The 14,667-nt window shown below is 37.7% G+C and overlaps 1 protein-coding gene across 1 annotated transcript in view; it reads left to right on the top strand.

The window, feature by feature from the left end:
• Positions 1-601: 601 nt before the first annotated feature.
• htt (huntingtin) overlaps positions 602-14,667 on the top strand; it is a 277,075-nt gene continuing 263,009 nt past the window's right edge. Inside the window, exon 1 of the mRNA XM_089091088.1 lies at positions 602-703. Coding sequence (XP_088947214.1) covers positions 627-703 — 77 coding nt within the window. The 5' untranslated portion in view covers positions 602-626. The remainder of the gene's footprint in view (positions 704-14,667) is intronic.

Genomic DNA, 14,667 nt, shown 5'->3' with positions numbered 1-14,667 from the left:
ATTCCTTCCAATGAAAAATTTTAATGGGCGTGTCCAGGGGGAATTTTTACAAGAAAATGAGCAAAGGAGATAAGACTTATGTTTTTTATTTGGCATGGTTAACCTAGACTATTACAGGTTAGCCCTTTGAATAGTTTTCATGGCTTCTAGAATTCAATTTAGCCTATTCCTATACATAGGCTTGTTAAAAATATCGTAGTATCTTTGTGCTTCAATCGCTTTAGTGAACCATTTCTTTTTGAACATTGTTGTGATTTTCCCGTATCCACCATTCGTGAGCCGTTTTATGTTAAAAAATCACACGAGTGGGAACCAAAGGTATTGCGTTATCCTTGTTATCTACGTGTGTCTTTGTGTATTTCAGGCCCTCGTATTTCTGAACAACTGAAACATACTCATTTGTTTATTTAGATTTGAACAGTACATCAATCGGGGTGTTCCAAAAAATTTGAAACTTCTCCCTAAAAAGATGATACGGCGGCTGCCGCCGGTGCCCCGTAGTTTAAAAAAAAAGAACAAATTCGCCTGTGAATATGGCTTTCCCTAGCCCAAAACGTCAATCGTATTTTAATAAGACCAAACAAATTTAAACCTTTAAAATGCTGAATTGTCCTTACTAACTTAGTATGAATAAATTACGAAAAGCTGCCGTAATGATAAAAGGGTCTCAGTACCCTGCATTGAAAGATGATGCTTATTTTAAGTTAGTTATTCTCATATTTGCTATAACCTTGCTAAAATTCTGGCAATCCCTTTTGCCAAGGACTGTTAAACTGTAACAGAAGCTCCAAAGCTTTTATGCTAGGTAAATAAAGCTATCCAAAATGGTTCAAATTAAAATGTAAGGTATTTGCCTAGAGAACCGCCTGAAGAGAAAGAATCAAGTTAAGAAAAGAATTCTTATTTCATGATAGGTGGACATCCACCACATGGCTAATGGGATACCACCTGACGACTAATTTGACAGTGTATATATATGTACAAATTTTGGTAAATATTTACCAAATCATATTATTGACTTACAAAAAAGTAAACATACCACTCAATGCCTTTTTTATGCTCTTTTCAAATATAATAATCATTGTTGTTGGAAATAAATTTTACCCCCACCCCTATATATACCAATTCAGAGCATATATTTGCACATTGAGGGAGTGGGGGTAAAGTTTAAACTTAACTACCATTTACATCAGAAATAAAATGTACCCCACCCCACTAATGTGCAAATATATACCCTGAATTTGTATATAAAGGGGTGGGTATAAAATTAATTTCCAACAAAAATGATTATTGTATTTGGAAAGGGCATACAAAAAAGAGGTCAATATCTACGAAATCATATTATTGAGTCAGGACAAAAGTGAATACACCATTCGATGCCTTTTTTTATGCTGATTACGAATTTAATAAGCATTTCTATCGGAAATGAGTTTCAGTCCCCCCCCCTATATAGGCCCATTCAGGGTTAGTTAGGTTAGGTTAGGTATAGCCTATATAGGACAGGGGGCTGTAATTCATTTCCGATAGAAATGCTTATTATATTTGTAATCAGCATAAAAAACGGCATCAAATGGTATATTCACTTTATTCCTAACTCAATAATATGATTTTGTAGATATTGACCAAAAAAGCATCAAGTGGTATGTTTACTTTGTTTGTAAGTCAATAATATGTTTTGGTAAATATTTACCCAAATGTTTAATTTAGCCAACCAGCCATCCAGTATTTTAAATCTAGGATTCCAGCTGGACAAAAGGAAACATATTAAGTAAACAATTCTTACTCCATAATATGTAGAATAATCCTAGTTAACACATTTTGCAGGGGGAGAGTCTTTATTTTCACTTCTTTTCTTGTTTTTCAAGTTTTTCTAAGAAATTCAAGGATTTCTTAGAGCCTATATAATGACAGAATGTATACCCTTACCCCCTAATGTGTAAATATATACCTAGAATTGCTTCCCCATTCTAAATAGAACATCCATTTGCATCACAGATTAACTTTACTTCCATTTTAGTAATGTGGTGGATTTCCCATGGCTAATTACAAGTTCATTTGTAATGCAAATAGATGTTATATTTAGATTAAGGATGCATAATATGCAAATATATAGGTGGTAGAATAACTTAGCTAGGATGAAAGTGAAAATGTCATTTGATGCCTTTGCTTATGCTCTTTCATGATTCAAGAATTGCTTCTGGGGCTAGTTGCATCTTGAGCACTTAGAGGGGCCCAAAAGGTAGGCTATTTCATTTTTGTAGCCACACAAAGAAGCTATCAGCACTAGTTAAGTTATGGAAAAGGGGTTAAAAACATATCACTAGTTTATAAATAGGTTGTTTCAAGAGTAATATATTCCAAACATACTTATTTATAACAATTCAAGCCTTATTTATTAGGCAACTCAAATATAAACCATTTTCATACTGTTTCAAGTTTTTTGAATGCTGTTGACAAAAATAGTGCTGAATTTTGCAATTTGAAACTTTGCAGTCAACAATTCAGGGTATATATTTGCACATTAGGGGGTTGGGGGTGAGTAAATTTGCAGTGGGCCATATAATTTAGCTTGTATGAAAGTGAAAACATCATTTGATGCCTTTTTATGCATTATTAATATAGAGCACCTTTGGGGCCTCTTTAAGGGATCAAGATGCAATTAGCCCCAGAAGCAATTGCTGAATTATGAAAGAGCATAAAAAAGGCATCAAGTGATGTTTTCACTTTCATCCTAGCTAAGTTGTTGTGCCACCTAGATATTTATCAATAATTTTAGTTAACATATTTTGCAGGGGGAGAACCATGCTTTTGATACATTTTTTGTCTGTTTTCAATTTGTGCTGAATAATATGCCATCCTATAATGTTTTTATAGACAGCATTCATCCTGGCTGCTTGTAATTTCAAACCTAATTTTTGGCTATACTAATTTGAACCTGGATTTTGAACATAATTTTGTTTGGTAAAATTCTACTTTAGCTACTTTTGACTATCATGGAAAGGGGTTAAGTTAGGAAAATGAAACTTTCAGGGTTGGGTCTACAGGCTAAAGTATGTCCCAATGGTCATAAAGGCTAAAGTATTGGGTCAATGGCCATTGATGTAGTAGAAGGTAACTGTTGTGATCAGCTGAAAGTAAGGTTTAGACAATTGCATTAGCAGTTTAATATCAAAACAAATAAAAAATCAAATAGTAAAAACTGAACATGAAATTGTGGCTAAAATCTCTTTTTCTTCTTCATTGTCATCTTCAGACTTCACATTCATGTTCTGATTCACATTGAAAAGTAGGGATTTTTGGGGGTCAGTTCTGCACTTGCATGCACTGTCACAGAAACCTGTTTTGGAGCATTTGTAGCACAAGCTGCACCTTGTCTTGTGACAGTTGCAAAAAGAAAGCATTGCTAGCCCATGCAGCATTGCAGAAACTAGGTCTGGCTTCAGTTCATGATCTTCAATTTTCCAGCCCATATTAGTAGCCTGATGTAAATCAATACAGGGCTTGTGGCATTGGATCCAAATCAGTGACTGGAACATGCACCTTTTCAAGTGAAGCAGAAGCAAGATATCAGTTTGTGGTAAACACTGCAAATCCTCCAATCTTGGGTACAAATGTGCTCAAAGGTCATTCAGACTATTGAAATTATTTGCTCTTCTGCCATACACTGTAACCACAAGCTGCTTACAGATGTTGAATTAATATCACTTTGCACAGATGATAGCTTCTCTGTAAGGGCTCAAACTTCATCACCTCAAGACCCCAACAAAGTTTTCAAAGACTTTGCAGCTCAAAAAATGCAGACCTTTCCAATTCCACACAGAAAGCTTGAGGTGCCACATCTACTCAAGCTGTAGACAAGTGACAAGGCATTGCAAAATGTTACCCCTAGTTTTTGTGCTGTATGAATAGGTATGCAGTAGGATGGAAACTTAACCCAGAGCAGCTTCAGGCCAAGACTAGCAAGATATTGGAAGTAGTATGCAGCTAGTAAGACAACATCAGTATTGTTTGCTTGTATTATTGCAAGTGTGCTCTTTTGTCTTGCAGCAACTGCTCTGTGGTATAACACCCTAGTGTCTGCTTCCTCATGGCCAAACAAAAAATCATCATCAACAGAGCTTCCATGGGGTGTAATGGTAACAGCTCTACGTTGACTCTTGAAACCTCCAGTAAGATGAACCATCAGACAGTTCAAAATTTTGTACTCCCAGACCTTGAAAAGAACTTTTAAGAGTCAACCTTTGGCAGAGCAACTACTGAGAATCCCATCCCAGATTGTTGCAACTTTGCTGGAGGAAGTGAATGGGCTGGATTTCCTCTAGAATTTCCACTTTTTTCTGGACAACCTGATGCTTCTTTAAAGTTGAACAAGTAGTCATTGTCACTTCTATTGTCACTAAGACTGTCACATCTGTCACCAACCAATGGATAGACGGACACGTTTTAGGTGTGTTCCTAAGAATCCCATTGTAAATTCTTATTCCAAAATCTGCTAGCATCTCATTTTGTTCTGGTCAATCACAGCTCACAACACTCATGACATCAACTCTATTGTCAGATGGAGAAGAGTCTTCAAAAGCATATGTGGAATCATTTTTGGCCATGACTGCAAGCCAGAATGTTCCAGAATGTAGTTCAAGGCAACTTTTTACCAGTACATAGCTGAGGCTCCCTACAATTTGATGATATTACTGCAAGTGAGGCCAGATATAGCTGTAGTTTGTATTTCAGCAGTTCACAGAGGGACAAAGTTTGTGTTGAATGTGTAAGATGCAGAGCTCATTAAAGCAGCTCAGTTTCCCCAAATTATTTTTTGTAGCTATTTTGTTTTTCCTTTTTTGGCAACAGAGGCAAAAGTTTGCACTAAGCCAACTTTTACTTTTGTGGATATCCCTTCAAGATACAAGCTCATGACTTTGAAGCCAATTTCTCTGAAGCTCAGCAGACTATTTGCTACAGCTTCTGAAGCCATATCCCCTGTCATAAAGTTGTAGAGCTCTGTTCTTTCTGTCTTGAATGGGTTTCCTAACAATTCTACCAAGTCCATAACCCAATTTCTGCCTTTTATTGTCAGATTCGTAAATACAGTGGTACCTTCATGATGCTTCATTGCCTTGTCATCCATATTCATGTTTGGTTTCAGCATTCTGGTGGCTACTGCAAGAAAGCAGAGATTAGCCAGACATCAATCCCTGGCATTTTCCCTTGTTGTTGCACCAGCAATATCAGAAACTCTTCAATGACTTTTGGTGTCATGATTCATGGTTGATTTTAAAGCCAGATCACATGCAATGCTGCAAAATGGCTTGGTTGATTTCCTAACAACAGTATTTCCACTTACAAACACTCTGTTAACTTCTGGAGCTTTTTCAGGCATGTGTGTAGCATTTTTTCTAGATTGTTAAGTGCAGCTGTGGCGTATTTATGGTTTCCAAATGCAAAGAAAATCTTTTTTGCGATGTTTAAGTGTGATCCCCAGTCTGCAGCTCTTTCAGCATAAAGTTAGTTGTTTCCAATACAGATAAGATCTAAATAGACAATCCAGAGGCTATGATTCCTTATGGTGGATCTGGAATTACTGTACTTCAAGAAAAGTGGAGCAATGCTGTCCAATGCATTTCCTATCTGTTTGCATGCTTCAGAACTAATTTCACTTAGTTTCACAACCTACAAAGAATCTAGCAGAGGTCTAAGTTTGGCACCAAGAATGGCATCAGAGTCTTGTAACAACTACTGAAGAAAGTAAAGAAGCATTCATTCATTCATTCATTTAATTAAAAAAACAAGACATAGCTCTCGTGGGCAAAGCCCAAATATGATGTCTCTTAGTCATAATTAACAAAATAAAGTTGTCTAATAAAACTTCGTCAGGATAAAAACACTTGAGATTGAGAATAAAATTATCCGGTAAAACTTCGTCAGGATAAAAATAAACTAAACAATAAAAACACTAGAGATCATTATAATATTTGACAAAGCTTGGCACAAAGCTTTTACTATAACGCATGGTGTTACAGTGGACTGGGGTTAGTTTCGGAACTTTCTCAGCCACCTCCCTGGGGGGACGATATCTTATAGGGACAAAAGGTGGGGGCCGGAATGATCGGTAGATGGGATGTTGAAGGAGGGTTGAGCCAAATCTTTGGCATAATTTTCCTCGGCGGGAAGAAAGGAATTCAAGTTTAAAGTCATTGAGGTAAAAGGAGTAAGGTAGAGGGGAACCACCATAAATGATTTGCAGTGATCTCTTCTGAACTCGTTCTATTTTATCAATTTCATCCTGGGTAAGGGCAAAGTGCCAAACCGGACAAGCATATTCAACTAAGGGGCGGATGAAAGTGTGAAATATTAGTTTCAGCTTGTCCTTAGGAACTCGAAATTCTTTCAGTGTTTTTAGCATTTGGATTGCGCCGTTAGCTTTTTTTTACAATTATCTTTGCATTTTCCCGCCATGAGAGATCGGAAGAAATCCCCACACCAAGAAAAGTTATCTTATGGCTTATTAGCTCGGAAGCGATAGGAAGTTCGAAAGACGGTTGAGTATTCTGAAGACAAGATAATGTTGTGACCGAGCATTTGTCTTTATTCACGACCATGTTAAGTTCAGCCGCCTCTGAGGTTACTTGGTCAATGATACCAGCAGCATTGCTCTTCGAATCCTTAGATACGATTTCCGTTAAGGACAAGTCGTCAACGTATTTCCATCTGTCCCCCAGCTTAGCAGCGATTTCATTTATCATGAGGAGGAAGCCCAGCGGCCCGACCACGGTTCCTTGTGGGATTCCACAAAAAACTGGCAGAAAAGTGGAAAATTGGTCTTTATACTTCACAGTTTGCTCTCTATTTGTTAAGAAGCTCTTGATGATTTTAATAATAAAGCTGGGTATATTTTTTTCCGCCCTTTTTTTCTAAAAGAATTTTGTGATCAACAAGGTCAAATGCTTTTTTGAAATCAATTGCAATTAAATTTATCCATTTTCCAGGTTCATCCAGGTGTTTTAAAATAAAATCAATTAAATTAACGAGGTAATGAACTGTCGAACACTTAGGGATGTTACCAAATTGCTTTGTGACTTAGGGATGTCACAAGGTCGCGTTTTCCTGGGGATTTTAACCTTTCAGGTATGTTCACTTGCTTGAGTGCCAAGAGGATTGTTGCTTATCATCTTTTGTGTCTTTTCTGTGGAATCCTCCTGATACTTCTGCTCAACACACCAGTCACATTAGCAGTTCTTCCAATGTCTGCAGATGATGTTGATGAGCAACCTGTAAAAGTAGTTGTTCCATGGGCAGCTGGCAGATCATGGCTCTTTCCCTCAACTTGAATCCGTGGGTGCTGACTTACTATAAAACTTGTAACATGTAGCAAAGACCCATCTAATGTGTTTAGCTGAAAGTCCAAATTTTTTATACCAAAGGTCAGGGCCGTATCCAAGATTTTTGTTTGGGGGGGGGGGTTACCTGATTTTTTCCCGTGGACTTAGTGTAACAGCCTCGGGCAACATTACGTTAGCTCGGGGCCGTTATTCCGCCCCTTGCGAACGAGGACGCGTCCACTAGGCATACTTTTGTATCTATAAGGTTTTTTTTTTTTTTTTTTTTTTTTTTTTTTTTTTTTTTTTAGTAAGTAACGCAAAAACAAGACAAGTATTTACATACACTTAAATACTACAAGCTAATTTTTTTTTGAGACAGCAAAAATAGAATGCAAAAAGAAGCCAAATAGTAGAAGTAGTCTTAATAAATTAATATTTTAGTAAGTTAATATCAAACAGTTTTTTTTCAGGGGTGATTGCATCGACCCATCGGTCCTAGAATATTGTGAGAGGGCTTATTCGAACAGAAATTAAAGGTTCTAGTGCCCATTTAAGTGATCAAAAAGATTGGAAGGCAAATAGACCCCCTCCCCTGGCACTTTTTTCCCAAAATCGTACGATCAACATTTTTACATAACCATTTTTTTCATCATAGTTGAAAGGCCCAATGCCTATACCTTTGGATATATGACCCATTCCCCCCCCCTCCCCCGGCCCCAGGGGAAGACATTTAAGTTATAAAACTTGTCCAATGTTTACGTATAGTATTTGTTATTGGGAAGTATGTATACATTTCTGGAAGGGGGGTGAATTTTCTGCTTGTATTTTTCCACAGGGGAATTTTCCATGGGGAGGAAAATTTCCAGGGGGTGAACTTGTCAGGGAGAATTTGCCAGAATTCTTGTACAAAACTTTTTTTTTATGTCTTGCTTTCTCTTTTTCGTCTCAAGTTTACGCGTGGATTTGTTAAAGGTGATTGTCCTGTGTAAATTTTCACCGGCATTGAATTGTCTAGATGATATTTCCGTCGGGATTGGGATTTCTCCGTGAAGGTGGGGCCAGATTTCCTGGCATTATTCGAAGAACAATCAGAAATTAAAAATATAAAAAAAACAAGTTTTTTTCAACTGAAAGTAATTAGCAAAATTAAAACTTGAAACGAACAGAAATTAGTACGTGTATGAGGGGGTTACTCCTCCTCAACACCTCGCTCTTTATGCTAAAGTTTGAATTTTGTCCCAATTCTTTAAGAACGACTCCTGAAGCACAAGGCTCGTTTACAGGGCCGTATCCAGGATTTTTGTTCGGGGGGGAGGGTACCCGTTTTTTCCCCGTGGACTTTGTCTAACATCCTCGAGCAACATTACGTTAGCTCGAGATTGTTAGTCCGCCCCTTGCGAACGAGGAGGCGTCCACTAGGCATATTTTCGTATCTTTAAGGTTTTTTTTTTTTTTTTTTTTTTTTTTTTTTTTTTTTTTTTTTTAGCTAAAAGTATGGGCGAATATCTATGAAACGAAATCCAGGCGATGTTTTTTCTTCCCTGCGAAAATGTTAAAATTTTGATGACCTTATCTGGGCAGATGTCAACATCCCTATGGACTGCAAGGAGGGCTAAGCCACTCAATTGTTCTTCTCCTGTTGAATTTCTCAGCCAGGTTTTGAGCCTTCTGAGCGTTTAGAAACTTCTTTTCGGAGTAGCAGTGCTAACAGGTAACATCACAGGAACAGCCAGAAGAAGAAAAACATTTGGAAAAAAAGTGGCGTTGCATGCCTGAAGCAAAGACACAGCACAAGTAGGCCTCTCTGATACCAGAACATTCTCCCACTTGATGCGCCATAGCTCAATTTCTTGCTTCAGTCAGTTGGCTCGGGAAGAATATTGCCATACAAGTCGACCAATGACTCCAGGTTTAATGCCTTCAGATTGACAGAAACAATTTTGGCAGGAGAAAGGATGCTGAGATTTGACAGCAGTTTCTGGTGAAGCACAAACTGTTGTTTCAGCTTGGAAGTGAAGTGGTCCAGGAAAGGAATAAAGAGCAAGGTTCTATAGTGGTTGAGAAGGTCTGGATCGTCTGCATGCATAATCTGGCCACCTCTCGTCCTTAGACGAGTCATCTCCAGTCCTAAGTTGCTGGCAAAACGCTGAGCTTTGTCGAAAATAGATGTGAAAGCAGTAGCAGCATTTCCTTGCATTTCCTTTGTTTTTGAAAGGACAGTTTCCATGTGCCTGCATGCAGCTGCCAAATCATAGTCAACTGACTGAAGAGTCTTGCACAGTGGAAGCATAAGGCAGGAAAGTTCTTTGACCACATGGAGACACACAACAAATTGTGACTGGTTCATCGTGTCCAGCAACTGCGCCACTTTTGCAGTTTCTGCATTTCCATTCTCTTCAAGAGCTTCCAGGGATTGCAGAATTGGTCGGTACAGCTAAAGAAAACGCACAACTGAATCGTGGCGCTCCACCCATCTTGTTTTGCAGAGTCCAGCTAAAGTATGTTTCCTCAAATCCGGTAGTATTCTGTTGATCTTCTCTTTTAAATTCTGTGTCCTGAATTGGGAAGTATGGTAAAAACTGCATACTTGTGACAAGAAACCAAAGAAATGCTTAAACGTCAGAATAGAGCATACAGAAGAGATGACCAAGTTGAGACTGTGCACACTACAATGGACGTAAAGAGCCTTTGGATACTTTTCATGTATAACAGCCTGGACACCCCTAAGATCCCCACTCATTGGTGCTGCACCGTCATATCCGTGACCAACCATCTTGTTCAGATTAAGACCAAGGCTTTCGCGAAATCGCAGGATTGATGAAGCCAGACCTTGCCCAGTTAAGTCAGAAACTGGAATAAAACCAAGGGAGTCCTCATGCAAGTTCCCTTTGAATGTGTAGCAGGCACAAACAGACAGGTGCTCCGTGTTTGAAACGTCCACCGTTTCATTGGCAAGCACCAAAAAGCATGGCATTGCGTTTACTCTTTCCACAATAGACTGCTGAAGAAGCTCCCTGGATGTGGCGATACTACCATTCTGGATGATGGGAGAAAGATATGTGGCATTTCCAGCTGCAGAAAGAAGATGGTTCTTCAGAACATCGTCACCGTGTCTCGCCCTCAGCCGCAGTAGTGCTTGGAAGTTTTCTTGTACTCACTATTTGATTTTAGTGCGTGCTGATGTACTTTGGCCCAATAGAAAGTGGCCAGTCCCTCATATTGGAGGACTTGAAGAGGGCTTTTAAGATTCATGCTTAGGAAATTTGACTCATAGGCCTATGTGAATTTTTCAAATTAGAAAACCCCAGTTTCCAGTAAACTCAAGCTGAAACCATAGCATTTACTAAGGAACTTTCAAGTTGTTGTTGTTGTTTTTTTAGCGATAATACACCATATTAAACCTCAGGTTGTTCAAGTCAGCCTTGAGTAAGTCTGTTTGTAGTCCAGCATGAATCAAGGTTGGATCTACTAGCAGAAAAAAGTAGGGAGATAGCAACAGTAATAAAACCAATGAAATATATAACATAACCCAGCTTACATTATGATACCTGTGGGGAAGTAGCCTACAACTCTTTTACTTTTTTTAAAGGGGTTTGGATGAATTTGAAAAGAAAATTCTTGTTAAAAATCAGAATTCATCCCAAAAATTTGCAATAAAAGTAAAATTCTGAGATTAAATCCGGATTAATTCAGACATGGAATAAACACAAGTCCCAAGTTGTTGACCCCTTGGCTGGACGGAAATGGAACACTTTAAATGTTAGAAGAAAACAAAAAAATTGTAACACAATAATGAAAACCCGACAATGAAAACACAACAATGAAATAACAATACTAGGCTAGAAAACATGATGTACCTCACACAAGATAAATGACACCCTCCTAAAATCTTTGTTGCCAGAATTCTTACCTTTAGCTGGAGCAGATCAATAGCTTAAATCTTTTCCTTTAATGTTGTAATTTTCACTACTTTGTGCAACTAAAACCCAAAATGTAATGATGGTTGGCTGTTTTTATTGTTGTGGAAACCAAATTTGTGCATGCAACTGCAGAACAAGGCATCTGTTGTTTTTCTTTTCCCCTGGTTAAAAATATCAGTTTTATAGATTATAAATACATTATTTGATCTATCGTTTAGTGAGATAAAAACTATTGGTTGGGCTGAAAATATTTCGAGTAAAACATACTTATTGAAAGGTCTCAAACAGTATGAGTAGATGGAGTTTTGAGCAAACTTGAAGTAGAGGCAACCAGCAGCGTTCTCCAGGGCTCAGTCTTTGATTCTCCCTTATTGGAACTTTATCTCAATGATCAAGTAGAAGGAATCAATTCAGATATTGTACTGTTGGTAGATGATACCAAGCTGTATAAAGTAATCAAAACAGCTGCCGATGTACAATCTCTGCAAGAGAACCTTGACAGGCTCAATAATTGGATGTCCAATTGGCTGATGTAAATACATATCGACAAAATTCACGAGCAAATGATAGAGAAACCTAATATCCAGTATGAATATAGACTAGGAGACTTACCAATCACGTTATGCCAGTAGAAGTGCAACTTAGGAGTTGTCATTGAGAACCACCTCGACTTTCGGGCTCACTAAAACAGCAGTATTGGGAAATCAAATTATGTCGCAGGAGTTTTAAGGCACAACTTTAATTTTTGAAAGGTTAAGAACCTTTGTATTCCCTACATAGCTTTGGTAGGACCAATCCCTGAATATAGTCATTGCACTACACGTCCCATTTATAACAAAGACATCAAAGGTCTCGAAAAAGCTCAAAGATGAATAACAAAGTTCTGTCCCACTCTGGGAAACTTTCTTTACGAAGATGGGCTCTACAATCTCATACGTCCTTCACGAGCTTATCGAATGCACTGAGGAGACCTCATTTAGTTATACAAGCTTTGCTACGATATCAACGAAAACCACCATGTTACAAATATTCTCAGCTTCAGCCACACAAACCTCTGCGGTCACAGCCTCAAACTTCAAGAGAAGAGGTTCCAAAAGGATATCCGCTAGTGGACATTCAAGAACCAAGTAACACAACACTGAAACAAGCTCCCCTTTGAAGTCATAAATGCCAGCTCCTTAAACTCGTTCAAGCAGGAACTGGACAAATACTACGTTGAAAGTGCCTACAATTTTTTTCAATTTATAAGATTTTTGTAGAGACCCTGTGGCCTATTTGTTTTGCATTATATTATTATTATTATTATATTTAGAAAATTTTCTTTTTAGCAGGAGAAATTTTCTTATTCAAACGCTTGTATATTCTTGCAGATTAAAGTCTCGACTTTGTTTTTATTAGCAACGTGTAAAAGACATTCTGATTATTCGAATGATGTGCAGTTTGATTCGTTTTCATTTTTTTAACAGCTAAATAAAAATTAAAAAAACCTGGCCATCGTAGGCTAATTTCTCCTTTATAGGCTAAAATAGTCAAGTTCTACATTAATGTGAGCATGTGCACCCCGATATTCGTTCTATGCACCTTAGATTACCCTGGAATCCGTACTCAAACCAACTGCAGCTCATGTGAACCACCCCTCCATTTTTTTTTTTTTTTACAATAGAGAATCATGGATCGCAGACCAAGTTGGAAAAGGTCAGGAATGGTATTCTCAGCATTTAGAAGCTTGTACACTGTTATCACATTGCCTTGTTTGCATCTATGTTAGAGATGGTATTTGGAGCTTATGGAGTCAGGATGGATAAGGGATGTCATAGAGGTCTTTTATTCATGGTGTTGCCCTCCTCTTGACTGATTCCAATGCAAATAATAATGGCCTTAAATTGCACTTGTCAGCCAAAAAGACAAGTCCTGTAATCACCAATCAATTGTGATGACTAACTTGGTAGGTACATTCCATACTGTGAGCCAGCGCTTCCTGCACCAGTCTTGTCAACCGCAGACTTAAAGGCTTCAACACTTAGGGACATAACAACATCCTGTCAAAGGGATTTCCATAGGCTGACCACACAATTGAAAAAAAATTTGTTTTGCAGCCTAGTGTTAGTACCTTTTTGGTAAAGCTTCATGGGGTGACCTCTAGCGCCTGGTAAAATTACTATCTATAACAGGTTGGGGTAACACTCTGGTCATGTACCAGCTTGTATGTCATTAACATATCTCCTTGCATATGTCTATATGTGAGAGATGTTATTTTGAGATTATGTAGTGGGGTTAGATCTGAGAGATGTTTAAATTCCTTTATGTTTTTAGTTGCACATCTCTGTTGTAATTCCATAATTGATGTTTCACATTTATTGACTGAAAGTTCAACACTAATGGCTAAAAATTTGTACATTGTCAGTTTAATATGCATGATATTTATTCCTTAAAATCTTAATTAATTTTTGACTTCTTAAAGTTATGAAAGTGAAAACATTTAAAAGAATTTTTTAAAGGAAAATACAAATTACATTCTGCTTTTAGAAAGCAGAGGGTTTAGAACCTTACTCAGATTAATTTATGCTTCTTTTGAGTTTGACTTATTTTAATTTCTGTTTGTTTGGGGTTTCATTTATTTATTGAAACTGATTTGTGGTAGTTGTATGCTTGGTAGATCATTTTATTCTATATTTGATCATTTTTGGTTTATTGGAGTTTTTCACTTTTTTTGATAAACTTATTTTGTGCAAAAAAATTCTTGATTAATTTCTGTTGGATTTATATTCACATAGTCTTTTTCAGGGAAAAAGACTGAGCCTCTTCTGAAGTTAAACAACCATCCCTTCAATATAAATCTTAAATATCCCCTGAGAATTACTTACAACTCTTGCCCTTAATCTCTGGGGTTTGTTTCAACCCCAAAAGCCTTATTATATGATATTTAGACTATTTTGAATAGAATAGCTGTCTCAAAATTTCTTATTAGACAATATGACGTGTGTATAGAGGGGAGAGGTACATGCCCTCTGATCACTTTGACTCTTAAAAAGAGCACTAGAGCGTCTAATTACCAATTCAATGAGCCCTCTCCAAAGTTTTTATGACCATACTTTCTATAAAAACCCTATATGTCCCCAGGACATAACTTACAACCCTTGCTCTGATGGCTGGTGGGATTTGTTTACCTCAAAGACAAAGGTTGAGGTGGCTAGGGCACGTTGTGTGGATGAACAATGACAGATTGCCAAAGATTGTTCTTTTTGGCCAACCGTCTAGGGCTAATAGGAAAGCAGGTTGTCCTCGTTTGGGGTGGGAGGACGTCATAAAGAAAGATTTAAAGGAAATGGGACTTCCTGTGAGGATGTAAAAAGGGAGGCTTCGAATAGATTGGGATGGAGGAGGAGCGTTTATAGCTGTGTTGGCCTCAGGCGGCTTGGTGCTGCGGTGAG

The sequence above is a fragment of the Artemia sp. Qi Xiang Cuo genome, chromosome 6, assembly GCF_049724085.1.
Source record: "Artemia sp. Qi Xiang Cuo chromosome 6, ASM4972408v1, whole genome shotgun sequence".
NCBI lineage: Eukaryota > Metazoa > Arthropoda > Branchiopoda > Anostraca > Artemiidae > Artemia > Artemia sp. Qi Xiang Cuo.
This window is presented reverse-complemented; position numbering and strand designations above follow the sequence as displayed.